General features: G+C 41.9%; 1 protein-coding gene across 3 annotated transcripts; it reads left to right on the top strand.

The window, feature by feature from the left end:
- Positions 1 to 126: 126 nt before the first annotated feature.
- Positions 127 to 15,921, top strand: ube2v2 (ubiquitin-conjugating enzyme E2 variant 2). 3 transcript variants are annotated; one of them, XM_024391384.2, is made up of 4 exons: positions 127 to 279; positions 11,170 to 11,318; positions 15,473 to 15,598; positions 15,736 to 15,921. In XM_024391384.2, the coding sequence occupies exons 1-4, from the start codon at positions 264 to 266 to the stop codon at positions 15,880 to 15,882; spliced, it is 438 nt and encodes a 145-aa protein (XP_024247152.1). In that variant the 5' UTR covers positions 127 to 263; the 3' UTR covers positions 15,883 to 15,921. The 3 variants fall into 3 exon arrangements, with proteins under 3 accessions (XP_024247152.1, XP_024247151.1, XP_024247153.1); XM_024391383.2 differs by having other exon boundaries at positions 11,170 to 11,339; XM_024391385.2 differs by lacking the exon at positions 127 to 279 and adding an exon at positions 311 to 335 and having other exon boundaries at positions 11,170 to 11,339.
- The last annotated feature ends 226 nt before the right edge of the window (positions 15,922 to 16,147 follow it).

The raw sequence follows: 16,147 nt of genomic DNA, 5'->3' as shown, positions 1-16,147 counted from the left end.
GCAGTTGGTGTAATGTGCCTCTCCTGATTGTCCCAATGCAAGACCACCTTGTCAGCCACATTCTTGGTATGCCTTTTGGCTTTAATTGAATCTTGTCCAACCCCCCAACTTAACCCCCTACTTAGTAGTATATTCGAATACATGGAAAGACCCAGCGGGGCCTGAGCCGTTTCTGCATACATGCCTGAGGCCCAACACACCCTATTTCATAGACTGCGGTCAGATAATCGTGATGTCACTGCTTCTGGATTTGGCTGAAGAAGATGGCGGCCTCCTCAGGTTCGTCTGCTACACACTGGGCAATATGTAAAGATTCTAAATGATTATTTGTCCGTGTGAGTCATAGTATGTATTTACTTGAACACAATCTGAAAGATGCAGGGGGTCTGAAATGCTTGCAGCAAGCTAGCTATCGGCAATTAATGGTGAAGGTTAGCTAATTTGTTAGTAACAAACTGTTTTGCTAACAGCCACCAGATTTATCTAATAAGATGTGTATTTTCATTATATGAAGTTGGTCGAACTAGCATAATGATTTGATAGGTCAACCTAGCCTACCACCAAGTAACTTAGCATCTCTTTGCTACAGTAACGTCAGTTAACGGTTATATAGCTAACTTGGATCATGGATGTTACAATTAGCTTGCTAGTTAAAAGCAAACAGAATTTGCCCTATTTCAGAATGGTTTTCATAATTTGCTAGCTAACGTTTCGCCACACGTGTGTGCATCATTAGCTACAGAATGATACAGATGTGATTGAACAAAATATTTTTGGTATCAATTATTACTGGGAGGTTACCGAACTGTACTGGATGGCTGAGGGACATTCAATTCAGTCGATACTTGTAAGAATATACCTTCTGAAAACGCTTACCTGTACCTATGTTTGTCCTGTACAACCGTGGTCCTGCAGTGTGCTCAAATGCATACCTTTTAATAACATTTATCGAATATAACCATTGACATTGTCATCATTTCTGTTCAACTGTAGACATAGCGGCCTTGAGTATGTAAGTTGAGGAAAAAGTCAGTGGTTGTATTCAATAAAACCTAATTTAGTATGAATTTCAGCTCCCCTCAGAAAGACAGCGGTTGTACAGGACAAATAAGCTTAGCCGTGGTATATTGGTCCGTTATTACAGGACTAAATGCCCACTGCATTACTTTTGTTTAGATTTATGCTTTTATTATTCTGATTCTTCAGCGGCCTACTTCCCGCGGCTATAAACATATTGTTGGTACAGGTTTCAGAATGGACATTTTTACAAGTAACGTTATTGACTGATGGTGACTCAATGTTGTTGCTATCAAATCGCATATATATATATGTATATATATATGAGAACGGTTTGGTGTAGCACCGACAATTCTAGACTAACCTTAAAGTGGCAACATTATCTTCGTTCTCGAGCTGCCAAACATATATCTTCTCAAATTGCCGTGTCCAGTTGCATGTGGTGCGTTTGTATTTAGAAAATGTTCCGTTATATTTATTTTTATTCAGGAAGTAATCCAACAGTGTGTACTCCATTTGGTAAATTTCAAATCTTCTCTCATTGATTGAGAGAGGTGGTTCTAATTGATACAAATTCACATAAACACATTACCGTGACTTTTTTAATGTACAATCCCTTAACCAACAATGCAGTTTATTTTAAAAAGCACGAAAAATGTGCTAAATGGAAAAATACTAACACAAAATAATGAGGCAATTATGCAAGGGGGGTATCGGTACTGAGTCAATGGGTACGGGTTAATCAAGCTAATTGTGGTTATATATATATATATGACATGACACATCCTCTCACTGTCAACTTTATTTTCAGGAAACTTAACATTTGTAAATATTTGTATGAACATTAGATGCAGCAACTGAGACATAAACTGAACAAGTTCCACAGACATGTGACTAACAAATGGAATAATGTGTCCCTGAACAAAAGTAACAGTCAGTATCTGGTGTGGCTACCAGCTGCATTAAGTACTGCAGTGCATCTCTTCATGGACTGCACCAGATTTGCCAGTTCTTGCTGTGAGATGTTACCCCAGTCTTCCACCAAGGCACCTGCAAGTTCCCGGACATTTCTGGGGGGAATGGCCCTAGCCTTCACCCTCCGATCCAACAGGTCCCAGACGTGCTCAATGGGATTGAGATCTGGGCTCTTCGCTGGCCATGGCAGAGCACTGACATTCCTGTCTTGCAGGAAATCACACACAGAATGAGCAGTATGGCTGGTGGCATTGTCATGATGGAGGGTCATGTCAGGATGAGCCTGCAGGAAGGAGGAGGATGTCTTCCCTGTAACTCACAGGGTTGATATTGCCTGCAATGACAACAAGCTCCGTCCGATGATGCTGTGACACACCACCCCAGACCATGATGGACCCTCCACCTCCAAATCGATCCCGCTCCAGAGTACAGGCTTCGGTGTATCGCTCATTCCTTTGACGATAAACGCGAATCCGACCATCACCCCTGGTGAGACAAAACCGCGACTCGTCAGTGAAGAGCACTTTTTGCCAGTCCTGTCTGGTCCAGCGACAGTGGGTTTGTGCCCATAGGCGACGTTGTTGCCGGTGATGTCTGGTGAGGACCTGCCTTACATCAGGCCTACAAGCCCTCAGTCCAGCCTCTATCAGCCTATTGCGGACAGTCTGAGCACTGATGGAGGGATTTTGCGTTCGTGGTGTAACTCAGGAAGTTGTTGTTGTCGTCATCCTGTACCTGTACCGCAAGTGTGATGTTCGGATGTACCGATCCTGTGCAGGTGTTGTTACACGGTCTGCCACTGCAAGAATGATCAGCTGTCCGTCCTGTCTCCCTGTAGCGCTCTTCGGCTTCTCACAGTACGGACATTGCAATTTATTGCCCTGGCCACATCGGCAGTCCTCATGCCTCCTTGCAGCATGCCTAAGGCACGTTCACGCAGATGAGCAGGGACCCTGGGCATCTTTCTTTTGGTGTTTTTCAGAGTCAGTAGAAAGGCCTCTTTAGTGTCCTTTAGTTTTCATAACTGTGACCTTAATTGCCTACCGTCTGTAAGCTGTTAGTGTCTTAACGACCGTTCCACAGGTGCTTGTTCATTGAACAAGCATGTGAAACAGTGTTTAAACTCTTTACAATGAAGATCTGTGAAGTTATTTGGATTTTTACGAATTATCTTTGAAAGACAGGGTCCTGAAAAAGGGACGTTTCTTTTTTTGCTGAGTTTGTGTGTGTGGGGCGTCAGTGTGCGTGTGTGTTGGAGTGTCAGTGTAATATGTGCGGTTAGAGTCCAGTGAAAGTACATCGAGCCTGTGCAAGAGAGTCAGTGCAAAAAATAAGAATACAATAAGGGGGCAATGGAAATAGTCAGCGTAGCCATTTTGTTAACTGTTCTGCAGTCTTATGGCTTGGGGGTAAAAGCTGTTAAGAAACCTTTTGGTCCCAGACTTGCTGCTCCAATACCGCTTGACGTATGGTAGCAGAGAGAACAGTCTATGTGGAAGGAGTCTTTGACAACTTTTAAGGCCTTCCTCTCACACGCCTGGTAAAGAGGTCCTGGATGGCAGGACGCACAGCCCCAGTAATGTACTGGGCCGTACGCACTACCCTGTAGCGCCTTGCGGTCGGATGTCAAGCAGTTGCCATACCAAGTGGGGATGCAACCAGGATGCTCTCGATAGTGCAGTTGTATAACATTTTCAGGATCTGCGGTCCCATGCCAAATCTTTTCAGACTTTTCAGGGGGAATGGGTGTTGTGTCCTCTTCACGACTGTGTTGGTGTGTTTTGACCATGATAAGTCCTTAGTGATCTGGACACCAATGAACTTGAAGCTCTTGACCCGCTCCACTAAAGCCCCATCTGTGTGAATGGGGGCATGCTCTGCCCTCCTTTTCCTGTAGTCCACGATCAGCTCCTTATGTATTGCTCACGTTGAGGGTGAGGTTGTTGTCCTGGCACCACACTGCCAGGTCTGTGAACCCCCCCCCCCTCAATGCTGTCTCATCGGCGATCTGGCCTACCACCGTCGTGTCGCCTGCACACTAAATTATGTTGTTGGAGTCGTGCATTAACAAGGAGTAAAGGAGGAGACTAAGCACTCACCTATGAGGGGGGGCCCCGTGTTGAGGGTCAGCGTTGCGAATGTGTTGCAGAGGGATTTGTTCAGTTTCAGGGTACTTAACCTGTCTTAACCCCCCGCAACAGCAAGTGAAAGTGCAGGGTGCCAAATTCAAAACAACAAAAAATCTCATAATTTAAATTCCTCAAGCATACAATTATTTTACACCATTTTAAAGATACAATTCTCGTTAATGCAGCCACAGTGTCTGATTTCAAAAAGGATTTACAGCGAAAGCACCACAACCTATTATGTTAGGTCACCACCAAGCCACAGAAAAACACAGCCATTTTTTCCAGCCTAAGAGAGTAGTCACAAAAAGCAGAAAGAGATCAAATGAATCACTAACCCTTGATGATCTTCATCAGATGACATTCATAGGACTTCATGTTACACAATACATGTATGTTTTGTTTGATAAAGTTCATATTTATATCAAACAATCAAAGTTTACATTGGCACGTTACGTTCAGTAGTTCAAAAACATTGTGCAGAGAGCCACATCAATTTACAGAAATACTCATTAATAAACATTGATAAAGATTACGACTATTATACATGGAACTTTAGATAAACTTCTCCTTAATGCAACCGCTGTGTCAGATTTTTTTAAAAACTTTATGGAGAAAGCAAACCATGCAATAATCTGAGTACAGCCTTTGGACAACAAAGCAGCCAAAAGATACCTGCCATATTGGGTAGTCAACATTACTCAGAAAGAGCATTTTAAATATTCACTTACCTTTGATGATCTTCATCAGAATGCACTCCCAGGAATCCCAGTTCCACCATAAATGTTTGATTTGTTCGATAATGTCCATCAGTTATGTCCAAATATCTTATTTTGTTAGGGCGTTTGGTAACAAATCCAAAAGCGCGTTCAGGTCACGCCGAACATCGGACGAAAAAATGTCCGTTACAGCCTGTAGAAACATGCCAACCTAAGTATGGAATCAATCTTTAGGATTTTTTTAACATAAAACTTCATTAATGTTCCACCCCGGACAATTCCTTTGTCTGTACAAATGAAGTGGAACGTAGCTACCTTTCACGTGAGCGCGCCAGACAGGCTGTGGCACTCTGCCAGACCACTCACTCAAAGAGCCCTTATGAGCCACTCCTTTGGAGTAGAATCCTCAAAACAGGTTCTATAAATACTGTTGACATCTAGTGGAAGCCTTGGGAAGTGAAACATAACTAATATCACCCTGTATCTTCAATGGGGGCTGAGTTGAAAAACTACAAACCTCAGATTTCCCACTTCCTGGTTGGATTTTTTTCTCAGGTTAGGGCAGGGGGCAGATTATGCAATAGTCATGTAAACGCATTTCTCTTACCTTAATTGGCATGAGGTCCAAATTAAAGTAAGCATACGCCAATTTAAACACCTAATTTTCTGAGAAAATCTTTTGAATTAAGACATGTAAACACCTTAATCTGCGTTCCGACGTATTTGATCCGTGCCTGTGCTAGCACCAGCCAAGCGAGCCTCCCTCTTCAGCGCAAGTGAAGAATTCAGAACTACTGAATGTATGAGTCTTAGAAGTAGTTTTCACATACAAACTTTACTTCCAAACTCACAATCAAATATGTTTCCCAAAAATAACTGTCCTGGTGGTTGAAAGTTTATTTTGATTGGCCATTTTCTGCATTTACCAGTGCCATCAGGTAGCCTGATTTCAGATGTGTCCATAGGGAAATTGGTCTTCTTGCAAAGCAAGTAAACATTTTAATCAAACTATTATATTAATCCACAGTTGAAGTCGGAAGTTTACATACACCTTAGCCAAGTACATTTAAACTCAGTTTTTCACAATTCCTGAAATGTAATCCTAGTAAACATTCCCTGTCTTAGGTCAGTTAGGATCACCACTTTATTTTTAGAATGTGAAATGTCAGAATAATAGTAGAGTGATTTATTTCAGCTTTAATTTCTGTGATCACATTCCCAGTGCGTCAGAAGTTTACATACTCAATATTTGGTAGCATTGCCTTTAAATTGTTAAACTTGGGTCAAAGGTTTTGGGTAGCCTTCCACAAGCTTCCCACAATAAGTTCGGTGAATTTTGGCCCATTCCTCCTGACAGAGCTGGTGTAACTGAGTCAGGCATCTAGGCCGCCTTGCTCGCACATGCTTTTTTCAGTTCTGCCTACACATTTCCTATGGGATTGAGGTCTGGGCTTTGTGATGGCCACTCTAATACCTTGAATTTGTTGTCCTTAAGCTATTTTGCCACAACTTTGGAAGTATGCTTGGGGTCCTTGTCCATTTGGAAGACCCATTTTCGACCAGCTTTAACTTCCTGACTGATGTCTTGATGGTGCTTCAATATATCCACATAATTTTCCTACCTCATGAAGCCATCTATTTTGTGATGTGAAGTGCACCAGTCCCTCCTGCAGCAAAGCACCCTCACAGCATGAGACTGCCACCTCCGTGTTTCACGGTTGGGATGGTGTTCTTCGGCTTGCAAGCATCCCCCTTTTTCCTCCAAACAGTTATATTTTTGTTTCATCAGAGGACATTTCTCCAAAAAAGTACGATCTAGGAAATAGAACTCGTTTTACTCTGGATATAGATACTTTTGTACCTGTTTCCTCCAGCATCTTCACAAGGTCCTTTGCTGTTGTTCTGGGATTGATTTGCACTTTTCGCACCAAAGTACGTTCATCTCTAGGAGACAGAACGCATCTCCTTCCTGAGCGGTATGACGGCTGCGTGGTCCCATGGTGTTTATACTTGCGTACCATTTTTTGTACAGATGAACGTGGTACCTCCAGGCATTTGGAAATTGCTCCCAAGGACGAACCAGACTTGTGGAGGTCTAAAAATGTAAAAAATCTGATGTCTTGGCTGATTTCTTTTGATTTTCCATGTTGTCAAGCAAAGAGGCACTGAGTTTGAAGGTAGGCCTTGAAATACATCCACAGGTACACCTCCAATTGACTCAAATGATGTCAATTAGCCTATCAGAAGCTTCTAAAGCCATGGAATTTTCCAAGCTGTTTAAAGGCACAGTCAACTTAGTGTATGTAAACTTCTGACCCACTGGAATTGTGATACAGTGAATTATAAGTGAAATAATCTGTCTGTAAACAATTGTTGGAAAGATTACTTGTGTCATGCACAAAGTAGATGTCCTAACTGACTTGCCAAAACTATAGTTTGTTAACAAGAAATGTGTGCAGTGGTTGAAAAACGAGTTTTAATGACTCCAACCTAAGTGTATGTAAACTTCCGACTAACTGTCCACAATAGTCACATTATTGTGTGCATGTAACCGTACTCATTATTTGATTACTTCATGGACCAAAAAAAAGTATTTATTTTAAAAACTGAGCATTTTCTGAATTTCAAACGCACCACCAGCAACTGGACGCAGAACAGAAGATACAGTATGCTTTGCCGAAAGGAGTACAAAGATAGTATCGTTAAGGTTGGTTGAAAATTCTCTGTGCTACACCAAACTGTACCTAACCTGAAACTCCCAGTAATGGATACCAAATCTGTTTGGTTCAAATCACATTATCTGGTGTATCAATCAGTGCCTTCAGAAAGTATTCACACTTCTTGACTTTTTCTACATTTTGTTGTGTTACATCCTGAATTAAAAATGTATTCATTTAGTTTTGTCACTGGCCTACACACAATATCCCATAATGTCAAAGTGGAATGTTTTTGGAAATGTTTAAATTCATTAAAAAGTATCCTTTTGTTATGACAACCCAAACTATAAGTTCAGAAGTGAAAATGTGCTTAACGAGTCACATAATACGTTGCGAGGACTCTGTGTGCAATAATAGTGTTTAACATTTGATTCCCTCTTCCGACTGTCCATCAACTCCTGTCTGAAACCTACGTCACAAACAACAACACATCGTAACGTAGCAGGAGATGGTTTCGTTGCTGTAGCACATTCATAGATTGATTTATAGCCAGTAATCTAAAGTAATTAATAGATTTTAAACAAACACCATTTTCTGTTTGTCGTAGTCATACCGTACTCATTGTTACATCCAGGCTGTATCACATCCGGCCGTGATTGGGAGTCCCATAGGGCGGTGCACAATTGGCCCAGTATCGTCCGGGGTAGGCCGTCATTGTAAATAAGAATTTGTTCTTAACTGACTTGCCTAGTTAAATAAAGGTTCAGTATTTTTTTATTATAAAATTGACAGAGAATATTAATATGAGATGAAAGGTGAGTTCCTAACGAGTTCAGGAAGCCAAGCTAGAGCTCGGTGAGATGTTCACAGCAATGAAAAGATGCACATTTTCTCTAACACTAAATACACATATGTATTTTACAGTTGTAAGGCAGTTGAAATCTTAGTCATTTTATAAATTGATTATACTATATTTAGAACAAATATAAGTCATTTCAACCTTTATACAGTTTTGTTGAAGAAATACATCATACAATTTCATATTTTAACATATTTGTAATGTGTACATGAGTTTGTGTCATTAAAAGTGACCACACCCCAGCAATTTATAACTATTTTTATCAGAAAGGTTAGATTCGAACCGTTCTTGGATTATGCAGCATTACTAGTAATTGTTTATGGCACTTTCATGATAAATAATACATTTTGGGGATTATGTAATTACATTTAGTTACATTTAAGAGGTTTAATGGCTGAGGATGGATCAAATCAAATGTATTTATATAGCCCTTCTTACATCAGCTGATATCTCAAAGTGCTGTACAGAAACCCAGCCTAAAACCCCAAACAGCAAGCAATGCAGGTGTAGGAGCACGGTGACTAGGAAAAACTCCCTAGGAAGAAACCTAGAGGAACCAGGCTATGAGGGGTGGCCAGTCCTCTTCTGTCTGTGCTGGGTGGAGATTATAACAGAACATGGCCTTACATATACTTAGAAAATTTACTCAGACATCTTATGAGCATTTTGCATGCATTTAATTTCAGAAACTCAAATTTTTTACGAGGTGCCGAGACTCTTTCATAGGAGTAGATTTCCGTTTTTACGGGCTGGTGAGATCAGCCGTTCACAGGTGTAATTTGATGGTGCAATTATAAGATTGGACCCCCCCCTTTACCTCCAGAACAGCCTGAATTCTTCAGCGCATGGAAACGTTACTCAACCCGAGATGACAATGTAAAAATCTGTCATTCTGCCCCTGAGCAAGGCAGTTAGGCAGCGATGACGTGGATGTCGATTAATGCAGCCCCCCGCACCTCTCTGATTCAGAGGGGTTGGGTTACATGCGGAAGACACGTTTCAGTTGTACAACTGACTAGGTATCCCCCTTTCCAATTTGAATGAAGGGACCTAATGTGTGCCAGGAAAACATTCCACACACCATTACACCACCACCACCAGCCTATACTGTTGACACCAGGCAGGATGCGGCTGTAGACTCATGCTGCTTACACCAAATCTTGACCCTGCCATCAGCCTGACGTAACAGGAACCGGGATTCGTCAGGCCATGTTTTTCCACTCTTCAATTGTCCAGTGTTGGTGACTGTGTGCCCACTGGAGACACTTCTTGTTTTTAGCTGATAGGAGTGAAACCATGTGTGGTTGTCTGCTGCAATAGCCTATCCATGACAAGGATTGACGTTGTGAGTTCCGAGATGCCATTATGCACACCACTGTTGTACTGCGCCGTTATTTGTCTGTTTGTAGCCCGCCTGTTCGCTTGCAGGATTCCTGCCATTCTCCTTCGACCACCATTCTCTGTAAACCGTAGACACTGTCGTGCGTGAAGCCCAGGGGGGTGTTTCTGAGATACTAGATCTGGTGCTCCTGGTACCGAACGATCATACCATACTCAAAGTCGTTTAGGTTACTCATTTTGCCCATTATAAAGTTCAAATCGATCAGTAACTGAATGCCTGTCTAACTGCTTTACATAGCAAGCCACGGCCACGTGACTGACTGTCCAGGAGTGATCGGGGTAGTGTACCTAATAAACTTGCCGGTGAGTGGGGGCTTTAAAAGTTTAAAGGTGCAATATGCAGAAAGTGCTCCACCATTTCTTGGTTGCTAAAATTCTAATAGTTTGTCTAATTTCAATAACAGTTTGTGACAAAACAAGCAGTGTATAGTGTAGAGAATCATTGTACCATGTAAACCACTGAAATATGTTATCAGTAACCAGAAATAATGTATTTTTTGCTGTTTGAAGCTAGTTACAAAACCAAAAGTAAAAGACAAAAGCGAAACTTATGAACGGGAAGCATAGAAATAGTGCACAAAGAACAGATCTACCGCTTCTTAGACTTGCTTTCAATGAGTGACAGATTTTGGTCAGGTCGCCCAAAAAGCTACATATTGCAGCTTTAAAATCGTCAGAATTTGAATCAGATTTTTTGGGAGTGGCAGCAACGATTGAATATAGGGGAAACACTGCTTTCACAGTTGGCCGTTTGGCTTGCGCCTGTTTTCAGCATAAAGGAAGTTGCCCCCTGCCAGGTCTGATAGTGCAGTGGTGGATTTTGAGGAATCACGACAGCTGCATTCCATTACTTTCAAAGCCAAGCACAGAGTGCCATATCTCTGGTTCCACCCTGGCATGCAGAATGATACAGAACACAACACCCACACTGACACACCCCACTTAAAATTGCACATAGACATGTACCTCATTATTCCCTCTCTGGAATCATGTAGTAGGATGAGGTTAGTCCTGTTCCATCACTAATTATCCAGTGTTCAATAGGCTACAGTGTTAGGATGATCTCTTAATGATGAATTGGAAAGATCGAGGCAGGTCAGAATTTGATACTTTGCCATCAGTGTACAGTTAAAATGGTAACCTACACTGACATCGCATTTACCCATTAGAAGGAAGTGTTCATTCCAGTGACTTACAGCACAAGGGATGATGACAGTGATAGTTGGTTGCCTGTTTTCAGCCACTAGCAAATACTCAATAAGTAGTTGCAGATAACTTGTTGAGTCAGCAGTTTTATATGGTTTTGTTGTGCAGTGTTGCGGCCTGAGCAGTTGTTAGCATGGGGGTCGCATGGACAAACCCGCCCCAGGATAACCTGTCTTCTAGTTTTTAATCTTGTATTGTTTTTATTTCAGGAGTTAAAGTTCCACGTAATTTTCGCTTGTTGGAAGAGCTTGAAGAGGGTCAGAAAGGTGTTGGAGATGGGACAGTCAGCTGGGGCCTTGAAGACGATGAAGACATAATGCTAACACGGTGGACGGGCATGATCATCGGACCGGCACGAGTAAGTGTGACTGCAGCAGGAGTAAGTAAGAGTTGTCTACGCGCCACATTACTGTGTAAAAGTCAGCTGAGCTAAAGTAACAAAAGTCTCAGGCAAGGTTACACAGCACTTAATGTTTGATCAGATGGTGGATAAATGAAGACTGTTTACCTTTTTGGAAGAAAAAAATCCCGTCTGCTTAAAGAATGACTGCCCCTAAAAAAACAACCAATCCCTTTGAAAACAGTATATGTGGCATTGATATGAGTCAAACATTTATTGTAGTTTTAAAATTGACTACAAAATGTAAATATAATTTACGAGGAAATTAATGTTAGGTTTGGATTAACATTATGTTAATTGTTAACATTATGTCAACAATTCATGCCCCCTTTTGCCTATTAACACGTAGTGTTTGTTCTTTGGGAAAAGAACGGGCAAGTATGCTTTGCATGGTCCGGTACCCCGGGTGGGCGGAGACCTTTCCTTAGAAGGACCATGAGCAAACCCCGCCCACCCGGGGCACCAAGTCACGCAAAACAAACTCGCCCACTGGAACATCTTCCCCAGATAGTGGTTAGTACTTGCCCATGGTCAGGAAATACCTACTCTAGGGAAAACGGGCTTCCATAAAGTTGTTCAACAATCTTGGCCGAATGCCAAGGACATGGATTAAGTCCAACGAGCTTCGGCTTGGCCTGTCAACCGTCAAACCCCAGACAGGTGTGTTGTTGGTTAATGTAGCTACATTTGTTAGCTAATAGCATTATGTCATTATTTGATAGCCTAGTATCATAGGGGCATAGCCTAAATACATAGCCTCTCCCTTACATGTAATGTGAGAGGAAGATTTGCATAGCTAATGTTGCACCTGAAGACAGGTTTGAGCCCTGCTAACTGATGTTAGCAAGCTAGTTCTCATAATCAAGCAAACCCGATGACATGTTTTATGCAGCTTTCTTTCAATAATGTTTAAACTCAAACTGGCTAGCTACTGTCCTTGTTTGTTGTGATTGACTGGATAAGACACAACCAAGAAACGCCCACATCAAACCACACCCCCAGGACAACTCTCATTTGCCTTCTGTCATGGTATTTGTTCATGAGCATTGATGAAAAACGAGGCTAAATCAGGACGTGCAGTTGACCTTTAATGGGTGACTGCACTTCCTTTTTCATAATTTCTTTTTACCCCCTTTTCTCCCCAATTTTGTGATTACTAACTTGTCTCATCGCTGCAACTCCCCAAAGGGCTCGGGAGAGGCGGAGGTCGAGTCATGCGTCCTCCGAAACATGACCCGCCAAACCGTTCTTCACCCGCTCACTAAACCCGGAAGCCAGCTGCACCAATGTGTCAGAGGAACCACTGCTCAACTGAAGATCAGCCTGTAGGCACCTGGCCTGCCACAAGGTGTCGCTAGAGCACGATGAGCCAAGTAAAGCCTCCCCTAACCCGGACGACCCTGGGTGCCTGCAGGCTGATCACGGCCGGTAGTGAGATCAAACCCCAGGCTGTAGTGACGCCGCAACACTGCGATGCAGTGCTTTAGACTGCTGCTCCACTCAAGAGGCTCTGTACTTCCTGTTTTGCCCTAATTTTAGATTTGGTTAATTAAGAAATGCTAGGGGCCAAGACTGAATTCAAACATGAGTTGGTTTTGTGGTGTGGTTTGATGTGGGTGTCTCGTGTATCTTTGCAGGTAGAAGAGTTATCCAAATTATTTCGCCAATTAGCGTCAGCCGGCTGGTGTCTGACCGTGGCAGTTGGTTTGACTAGTTTAGCTATTTAAGGACCGTCAATAAATTACACAATGTAAATGGGACAATATTTGAATGTAGAACATATTTAGGTTCTCATACTTTGAATATATGTATATACATTTCTACAATTTTATAGTTGGTTTCAGGTTTTTAAATAATTGAAAATTGGAGCTTTTGGAATTGAAACATTGTCCCATGTACATTCTGTAATTTACCAAAGATCCCTAACTAGCCCCATAGGGATATCCAAAGTCTATTCAAATTTACCACGGGCATTACGATTGGGTTGCGTGCAACTGCACTCCAAATTGATGATTACTTGTGTGTTGTGGGCAGGATTGAAACAAACCCAACATTTATTTATTTTGTGATGTAGTCACGACCACAAATCTATGTTTCGGACAAGACTGACTTCATGACCAAAAGTATCCTATTTACACTTTAGTCAATTTTTATAAATGTTTCGGACTCATATTGATTTTCGAAATGAGAAGTTGTTTTTTAGGGGCAGTTGCTTTTTAAGGGGGTGGCACTCCCATAGGCACCAATGCATTAGCAGCTGGGTCTGGTCTGCTTAGTTTATTGACTGTATATGAACCAGAAATAGCGAGTGGGATGTCTTGCTTCCTCTTGTCTCTGGTTTGATTACCGAATCACCTCTGTAACATAAGCACCTCGAAACGTGTTTCCACCAGGGAAGTGGAAGAGTAATATGTGTGTGTAAGACCATACTGTGTCTGAATTGTGTTGTTGAAAATTCTTGAAAAATAACCAGTAAGTCAAAACAGGCATTGTAATGTACATACAGTGAGGGGGGTGTATTTGATCCCCTGCTGAGTTTGTACGTTTGCCCACTGACAAAGAAATGATCAGTCTATAGTTTTAATGGTAGGTTTATTTGAACAGTGAGAGACAGAATAACAACAAAAATCCAGAAAAACACATGTCAAAAATGTTATAAATTGATTTGTATTTTAATGAGGGAATTAAGTATTTGACCCCTCTGCAAAACATGGCTTAGTGGCAAAACCCTTGTTGGCAATCAGAGGTCAGACGTTTCTTGTAGTTGGCCACCAGGTTTGCACACATCTCAGGAGGGATTTTGTCCCACTCCTCTTTGCAGATCTTCTCCAAGTCATTAAGGTTGAGGCTGACTCAAACCTTCAGCTCCCTCCACAGATTTTCTATGGGATTAAGGTCTGGAGACTGGCTAGGCCACTCCAGGACCTTAATGTGCTTCTTCTTGAGCCATTCCTTTGTTGCCTTGGCCGTGTGTTTTGGGTCATTGTCATGCTGGAATACCCATCCACGACCCATTGTCAATGCCCTGGCTGAGGGAAGGAGGTTCTCACCCAAGATTTGACTGTGCATGGCCCTGTCTATTGTCCCTTTGATGCAGTGAAGTTGTCCTGTCCCCTTAGTAGAAAAACACCCCCACAGCATAATGTTTCCACCTCCATGTTTGACAGTGGGGGTGGTGTTCTTGGGGTTATAGGCATCATTCCTCCTCCTCCAAACACGGCGAGTTGAGTTGATACCAAAGAGCTCCATTTTGGTCTCATCTGACCACAACACTTTCACCCAGTTGTCCTCTGAATCATTCAGATGTTCATTGGCAATGTATATGTGCATGTATATGTGCTTTCTTGAGCACGGGGACCTTGCGGGCGCTGCAGGATTTCAGTCCTTCACGGCGTAGTGTGTTACCTTGGTGTTTTCTTGGTGACTATGGTCCCAGCTCCCAGATCAGTTCTGGGCTGATTCCTCACCGTTCTCATGATCATTGCAACTCCACGAGGTGAGATCTTGCATGGAGCCCCAGGCCGGGGGAGATTGACAGTTCTTTTGTGTTTCTTCCATTTGCGAATAATCGCACCAACTGTTGTCACCTTCTCACCAAGCTGCTTGGCGATGGTCTTGTAGCCCATTCCAGCCTTGTGTAGGTCTACAGTCTTGTCCCTGACATCCTTGGAGAGCTCTTTGGTCTTGGCCATGGAGGAGAGTTTGGAATCTGATTGATTGCTTCTGTGGACAGGTGTCTTTCATACAGGTAACAAACTGAGATTAGGAGCACTCCCTTTAAGAGTGTGCTCCTAATCTCAGCTCGTTACCTGTATAAAAGACACCTGGGAGCCAGAAATCTTTCTGATTGAGAGGGGGTCATATAATTATTTCCCTCATTAAAATGCAAATCAATTTATAACATTTTTGACATGCGTTTTTCTGGATTTTTTTGTTGTTGTTCTGTCTCTCACTGTTCAAATAAACCTACCATTAAATTTATAGACTGATCATTTCTTTGCCAGTGGGCAAACGTACAAAATCAGCAGGGGATCAAATACTTTTTTCCCTCACTGTAACTGATCACCTTTACCCTGACCAAGCAATGTTTGTTTGTTTGTTTTGTTTTCCAGACTAATTATGAGAACAGGATATACAGTCTGAAAGTGGAATGTGGTCCAAAATATCCTGAATCACCACCGGTCGTTAGATTTGTAACAAAAATTTGCATGAATGGGATAAATAATTCCAATGGGATGGTAAGTTACATTACATACAAATTTTTGCTCGTACAAATGATAGACCTAAATCTGTTAAATTATTAGTGTATATATGTTCTGGTAAATGTAGTGCTCTTCAAAGGATGTTCACTGATTTTCCGCTCTCTCTCTATCAGGTGGATACACGAAGCATACCAATTCTATCTAAATGGCAAAATTCTTATAGCATTAAAGTTGTTCTTCAAGAGTTAAGGCGTCTAATGATGTCCAAGGAGAATATGAAGCTCCCACAACCACCAGAAGGACAAACCTACAGCAATTAATTGTTCACGGATTGTTTACTTTTGACCCCTATTGTCTTAAACCTTATTCTCTTATAAAAAAATATTCCCTCCACCATTCCAAGAATTTAGACTGAGAGCCAGGTTGGATATTCCTAAAATTGGACATTCCTTCTAGTTAGCTCATTCTAGAATATCCCCACTGAGAGTGAAATGATGTTTTTAAGAACACTGTTATTTCTCTTCTATTGACCTTTAATTAACTAGGCAAGTCAGTTAAGAACAAATTCTTATTTTCAATGACGGC

Source organism: Oncorhynchus tshawytscha, linkage group LG28 (assembly GCF_018296145.1).
Source record: "Oncorhynchus tshawytscha isolate Ot180627B linkage group LG28, Otsh_v2.0, whole genome shotgun sequence".
NCBI classification, from domain to species: domain Eukaryota; kingdom Metazoa; phylum Chordata; class Actinopteri; order Salmoniformes; family Salmonidae; genus Oncorhynchus; species Oncorhynchus tshawytscha.
Note: the sequence above shows the minus strand (reverse complement) of the source record. Positions and strands in the feature narration are given on the sequence as shown.